Here is a 7,526-nt window from a genome sequence, read left to right on the forward strand (position 1 = left end):
AGCACCCAAAGCCCCAAATTTGTATGCCACTGAGTAGACATGAAAACATGATAGGCCTATGCTTTCGAGAATGATGATAATAATAATAATAATAATATAGGGTATTTATATTGCGCACATATATCCACCTTGTTAGGTGCTCAAGGCGCTAAGCTAGGCGTTCATAGCGCACACAGCTTTTTAAGGAATTACTTCCTACCGGTACCCATTTACCTCACCTGGGTTGAGTGCAGCACACTGTGGATCAGTTTCTTGCTGAAGGAAATTACGCCATGGCTGGGATTCGAACCCACGACCCTCTGTTTCAAAGTCCGAAGACTAATCCACTGGGCCACAACGCTCCACATGATAAACTTGATTGAAATCCAATACGTGAACAAAATAAGCGATCCAGCGAAAAAAGTCGTTATCACTTGAACAAAATTGATGAGAAATAAATAAAATAAGTCCACCAGAGATTATTTTTCAAAACCAATTTCTCATTGCAGATCATTTTTTTTTGGTTCAATTTCAGAATGAAAAAGAGTCTTCTGATACGTTCGGTCACTTCGCTTACCTGTTTACATGGGCGGCACTACAAGTACAATACGGACAAGGGGGCAACCATCCACAATCATTTTCAAGAAGTGAGAAGGTATAGAGAAAAAGAATAAATTGGGAAGAAAAAGGTGGACAAGAGTAAGAGGTCTGGTTCAAGTAAATTTACATCACCCCTGTTATTCAATTCAGACAAAAAATACGCAATCTTTTAATCGTCTGGGCCCGGCATCTATCAAAATATCATTTCACATAAAAATTATTATGCTCATTATGCCCCTTGATGAAAAGCTTTAAGCGTAACAATTGCTGCATATACTGATAATATCATAATACCTCTTCCAGTGAGGGGGATATATAGTTATTATTTCTTGCAACTGTGTGAATAATTATATCATATTGGGAAGCCGGCCCTGGAAAGCCGGGGCATTTTAATGTTGTTTTTACAGACAAATGGCGCTATATAAATATCGTTCACCACCACCACCACCATCATTACAACAATATTGTCTGTACATCGAGTCACTTTGAGAGTTAGGTTTATTAATTTTTTTATGTGTCTATTAAATTGTCAGCTTTTGTTTAGTATGTCTGTTAAGATGGAAAATGAACAACATTTCAAACACATTTTACTGTTTACGTTTCATCATTTTCATTTGCAAAATGCATTGCACAGCATTATGCGTTCTAATGCTAATTCCATGTTGTAAGAACATTTAATTATGAAATCCATCACATCGAAATCATAGCACGAAATACCCGTCATATTTGAACAGATGAAGTACTAGAGTGTTTACCTTTGCCGAGAAATCTCTGTTTAATTTGCGTCAACGTTTGTTTTCTTATTTATTATTGCAGGAGTGTACCTTACCCGAAGAGTAAATAATAACGTTGGAGACAGTACACACAATTATCCCCTCAACAAGCCGATTTCGAGGAGATAAGGACGAGTCTAAGAAATGATTTAGTCAGGCAAAGTCTTGATTTGATTGTATGCAGATTCTAATTACTGGAGACAACTCATTTATATTTGTTTTATGTTTCAAATGAATTACGAGAAAATAACATCAAGGTGACGAAAACATTAATGTGGCGTTTCTAGAAGGCCTACAGGATTGGTTGCCGTTTCCACGTCTTGTGAGTTACCTGGCCTCCTGTGTAAAGGACAGAGGTATGGGTTTCAACATCAAATTCGTTGTTGGTCCCGTATCTAGGGATCTCATCTGCCCCTTGTGTCGAGGAGTTCTGGTGGATCCGATGATGATGCATCCTTGTCAACACACTGTTTGTTCCTCATGTCTCAAGACCTTCAGACCCGTCCCCCAACTCCTGCAGTCGTGTCCACTCTGCAGGAGCCCGCTCTTTGATGAGCCATCTTTGGCCCCAGGGAATCTCATTGGACGTCTTCTCAAGCTGGTAGTCAAGTGCCACCGTGAATGTGGGCATCGATGCGAGCTCAGTGCTCTCCCTGGCCATGTCCTCAATGAATGCAAGTTCGGAACGGTCGAATGCCTGAACAAAGTCAGAGGTTGCCATAAAGTGATGACACGCAAGAAGCTGAACGCGCACGTCACAGAATGCGAATTCCGGTTGGTGACGTGTGAGGGATGCAATGCGGAGATGGTATATTCGCGGCTTCCTTTACATCAGAAGCGACGACGCTGCGTTGAAGGGAAGTTGATGACGCAGCGCGCTCGGAGCGCGGCGACTGCATTGAAGCAAGTTCGAGAACATCAAGAACAAGTGAGAAAGGAAGCTATTATCCTTGAAGGGCAATTGACCAGACTCCGCTCCAGCAAACTCGAGGCGAGAGGGAGACTAAGGTCGGCACCACCTAGAATATCCCTTCTCGTCTCCGAGACCCCATCATCCAAGTCAAGACCGAAATCGTCCCGAAGTTCGATCAGTACAATATCCATGTCATCATCGTCAACATCAAACAAAAGTGTGATGCCCAATTGTCCTAAAGTTACCGTTTTCATGACCGATACGACGTCCTATGATGTGGTTCCCCTTGATCTTAAAAATGCAGCATCTACAACTTCTTCATCATCATCCCTTTCATCTCCTCGGCAACCCTCGTCAGAGCACGAACAAGAGATGAATGAACCAATGGATGTTGCTTCGGAGAACATCGGAGATTGTCGAGAGTCCTTGTCATCATTAAGTGTTGTTCGTAACCGTTCGGAGAAGTCGGAGCTATGTAAGAGATGTGGGAAACATTTTAATCCATCCAAGAACAACGATAGATCATGCAGGTGGCACAGAGGAGTGAGTATCGTCTTCATCTTCTTCTCTCAAATATTTTCTTTAAAAAATGAAACAATTTCGTAATGTCATGAACAGAAGATGTAAAATTCAGATCCAAGTTGCATCGATTCAAAGTTCATGTTTGCTTATTTATTTATTTATATATTTTTTTTTTTGGGGGGGGGGTATTGATACAAACTATTTTCCCTATATTTTAAGAAAAATTTTGCGATGCAATGAACTCGAAAATATTTATACAGATTCTCCTTGCTTATAATGAAAAATGAAATAAAGATAACGGTTGAATCTTGAGTAGGCGCTTTTGTATTCTTGTACATAATTTATTTCGTTTGAAGTATTGATATAAATAAATATCAGTTTATGTTTGCCTCTTGCTTGTCCTTCTTTCACTTGATAAATGTGAATGATTATTATAAAAGGAATTTGACAAATTAAGACGAAATGAAACGTTTCATTTGTTCTTTTCTACTTCAATCATGTTTTCTCCCCCCCTGCTTCTTTTTTTTCCATCTTCGTCGTCATCCCCATCATAATCTTAATATCATTGCAATGCCGATGCACGTGGATGGTTGTGATTCATATTTTGATACTGACATTGGTGTGTTTCTCTCGATCTGTAACCTGTCAGATGTTAAGTCCCATTCAATGTTTCTTTTTTTTTAATTTCCTACATCAATTGGTATTGCTCGTCACTGAAAATAGCCGGTAAGTGAAAATATAAATAAATAATACTTTCATTTTCTTTTTATTCTTACATTAGGTCGTTTATACTGACATTGAAAACATATATGGTTGCGTTTGATTACGGATAAGAAAATATACATGTAGATAAATAGAGAGAGGGTGAGGGGAAAGAAAAGGGGCAGGTTAATGCCAAGATAATAGGGAAGGGGGTATGAAGCATGTGAGGCGTTCATCTATACGATATGAAAAAATTTTTATCACCAAACCTTTAAGTAAAAAATGTGATTCATGCAACTGCACACTCGTAAGAATGCCATATTTCCATAATCCGTTGCAGTCAACTTTTGATCAAATTGATAACATTTTGATATGCTTTGCCCAGGGACGTGTCATGTCCCTGCTTTGCCATGTATTAATCTGTTCTCACACTCTTCTTTACACCCCGATACTTTCTACGGCCATTCTTACACCAACCTTCCCCCGTCGACGCTTGCCTGTTTATCTTCATCTCTTTGAATAGATCGTAAGTATTGATTAAATCAGTTGTTTGTCTTTCCATTAGACATAAGATGATGGTCTAGATTTTATTTTCTAACCTTCGGAGTCGTATCGATCTGAATTCCTCAAATTGTCATCTTTGATTTGCCTTCATTTGGTCAAATAAGTTAATTGTATGTCATTATTATTATCATGAATGACTGAAGAGTAAAACTTTAGAGCCCAAATGCAAATGATTCAGTTTTACCCAAATCTTTGTGGATTTACTTAATAGCGAACTTTCTGATGTACTTCAAAGTTTGAAATCTAAATTATAGGTTAAACTCGTGATACCGCATTTCGAGACTGCATTATTTATAGAAAACTTTAATATTCCTTTCTCTTCTCATTAGATGAATTACGATTTGACATTAACTATGCATTCTTTTTCTCTTTTTTCCTTACTCAAATGTCGAATCAGGTGGACTTATTTGTGAGTATGCATGGTTTGTTTAATTGCACTATAACATTTTCAATGCTTAAATTTCCTGCCACATAAGGGTGTCGTTACATATTCCAAGAAACGAGAACGCATTTTCCCTTGTATTTTCATAGTATTTTAAATGCTGGTCTACAGATATTCGGATATTATCCACCGGCAAAATAATAAGGAGGAAGACATCAAAGAGTATATTATGAGGCAAAATATTAAAATGAGAAAAACAGATATGAATGGTGAAAAGGGTAATATAATTTGAAACAAAATAAGCAAAACAGTCAATTTCTGAAAATGAATATAAAAATCTTGACAAATTTTCCTTTAGCTTTGAGAACATTAAAAATTTAGAAATCTTCTGTTGGATTTCACACAACCTTCATTGTCATATTTCTCTCATTACTGCTTTGATAAAGACCTAACAGTGAACCCCAAGAAAACCTGGTACATGTATTTATGATGTGTTTCATTATTATCATTATCGTTTTGATTGATTTTTGTTTTTCTCCTTTCTTTTTTAAAAATCTCTTCTCTGGGTGAATACAGGGGGTAAGTATTATATGTATACACAGATATTTTGGCAATAGACCCTCATGATTTCGATCACAGACCATTTTGGGGGCACCAACAGTCTATGTGCATGCATTTCTATTCCCGGAAATCAATGTGTGTTTTTTAAAGAGAAATATACTCCTCTTGAGAAATAAATCTACTAGATTATTTCTTTGCTGCTATTCAATTACGTTATTAGTTCTTATTACATTATAACAACAACAATACGATTATTGTGGATATGAATTTATAAGGAACATTTTTTTTCGTTGTATTCTATGATGGATTTATCAATGAACATATATTTTCAATATATATGCAAGGGGGCATCTTCTGACATATATGCATTAGATTGTGCTTAATAAAAAGAACTCACAAAAAATCAATATTTCTTTTATCCTGAGCCTAATAAAGTTATTTCATCTCTCCTTTCATGTTCTCTGGATTTAAATCAAACTTCTTGGATATCAATGGCATCTCGTAAAGGGGGTGAGTAAAAATGCATTCTTTTCATGAAACATAACTATCAAATACACATTTATATAGGCTTGAGTTATATTCATATCAGTTTTTTTTTAATTGTGACAAGTTTTGTTATTTTTCAAACAAAAACGTTTTAGCACCATCATTATCATATTTTCTCTAATACGGGTGAAAAATTACTTTTTCTAACGTCATGGACTGGAAAAACGCAGAGATAATACATTAGTACCATCTAATGAGTCCAACATGAGTGGTTACAAATAAAAAAAATTCAATTGATAATACTTAATTAATAATTTTACTTAGTTGTCACTATTCAAATGATTGTTTAAATTGTGTGATTTTTCATCAAGGAATGGATGAAAAGACGGCATTTGCTGATCATTTGTGAGAATGTGAGCGAATAAAATATTTCAATAAATAACCATATCAATATATATAAGTAAATGAATAAAAAATGTCTAAAGTATTTATGAATACAATTATAATCATGGCACGTGTCTTTTTTTTCTTATTTGGTTTGACAGACGTGTATGATATGTGGACAGCTCAACTTCAAGAGGGGCTGCGTAACAGGATATCATCTCGCTGCGTCTTCGTAGAGTATATGGATTATCTTCAATCTGGATGCACATACACATTACCTATTTACAGTTATCCTTTTGAAAAATCTGCCACAATTACATTTCAAATCAAATAATAAATGAGGAACTCTCCATTATATCACCTGTACATAACCTTTTAAAATGATATAATTAATGATATAATTTGACAGGAAGGCTCATCCAGTCATTTGTGCAAAAACAAAAATCTATGAAATCCTGCTTGAGTGCATCAAAGTTAAAAATGTCACTTTATACAGAAATTTGAAATGTAATTGCAACAAATTTATTTTCTTAATGAATTTTGGGGGCATTGATTATTGTATAAAGTCCCATGCTTCATTGAGATATGTACATCCTGACGTACATACATTCATTTTACTCAATTTCCTCATACTCTTTTGTCAGAATCAATCAACATAAAAATGCTGCATTTTTATATTATCTAAATATCCCATGTATCTCATCAATGTATATACTAAATAGTTTATTTCTTGTTGTGATATATTATGGAATTAGTTTGGTATACCAGTATTTGTATGTAAATATTAAAGATCTATGATTACTTTAAACATCATCTCAAGCTTGTAGAATTATTTTAATGCTTTCCAGTATTGTATTGATTATACACATACTTCTTGCACTCTAGAATCAAATGACTCTACATAATGAATTAATGTAAAATGGTACGAGCCATTCTTATGCCACTAATAGAAAAACATGAATTTACATTGCAATAAATTACAATAATTTTCAAAGGGTGATATAGAATAATTTTGAAAAATTTGAATACCAACAATATCTAGTTACCTAATCAAAGGGAAGTGAAACCCCCTCCCCCCAAAAAAAATATTTTATGATTCTATTAGGAAGGATAAAAATAATGATCAGTTGGGAGCAATCTGAAAAAAGCTGTTTTCATTTGAGTTCTAGAGAAGGATAGCTGTAGCTGGTCACAAGAGTGGAGGAATCGGGGGAGACGATTCCACAAGTGATGATTATGTAAGATTTTTTGTCCGGGGGGGGGGGGGGGGTGAGATGAACAAAATTTGAGAATTGCCCCTTCTCGGACCCCCTCCCGATCGCTGCCAATGTCACAACCAATCATCTTAAAAAATACACTTTTGAAATGGCTGAATCTTTGTTGGATTGTTAATTTCATTTTCAAGCCTTGGCATTTATGATACCTGTACCTAAGAATCATCTTTCTCACTTTAATTAGCACTTGTGCCATACAAATTGAATTAAAAACGAGAGTTGAAATCTAAACACATACTGAATGGAAGTAAATAACCGAAAGATGAGTGTTAAAAAGCATATTTCAAGGGAAAAGACAACTGAAGTTTACATGAACTAACTGAAGTGAATATCATATAATGTTATGAAAATAGACATAACTCAATGATTACTCTTCTTCATAACCA

The 7,526-nt window shown here is 35.3% G+C and overlaps 1 protein-coding gene across 1 annotated transcript; it reads left to right on the forward strand.

The window, feature by feature from the left end:
* Positions 1-1,574: 1,574 nt before the first annotated feature.
* LOC129269372 (E3 ubiquitin-protein ligase PDZRN3-like) lies at positions 1,575-6,674 on the forward strand. The gene is made up of 3 exons (XM_064105667.1): positions 1,575-4,015; positions 4,451-5,506; positions 6,028-6,674. The coding sequence occupies exon 1, from the start codon at positions 1,711-1,713 to the stop codon at positions 2,869-2,871; it is 1,161 nt and encodes a 386-aa protein (XP_063961737.1). The 5' UTR covers positions 1,575-1,710; the 3' UTR covers positions 2,872-4,015; positions 4,451-5,506; positions 6,028-6,674.
* The last annotated feature ends 852 nt before the right edge of the window (positions 6,675-7,526 follow it).

Source organism: Lytechinus pictus, chromosome 10 (assembly GCF_037042905.1).
Source record: "Lytechinus pictus isolate F3 Inbred chromosome 10, Lp3.0, whole genome shotgun sequence".
Lineage (NCBI taxonomy): Eukaryota > Metazoa > Echinodermata > Echinoidea > Temnopleuroida > Toxopneustidae > Lytechinus > Lytechinus pictus.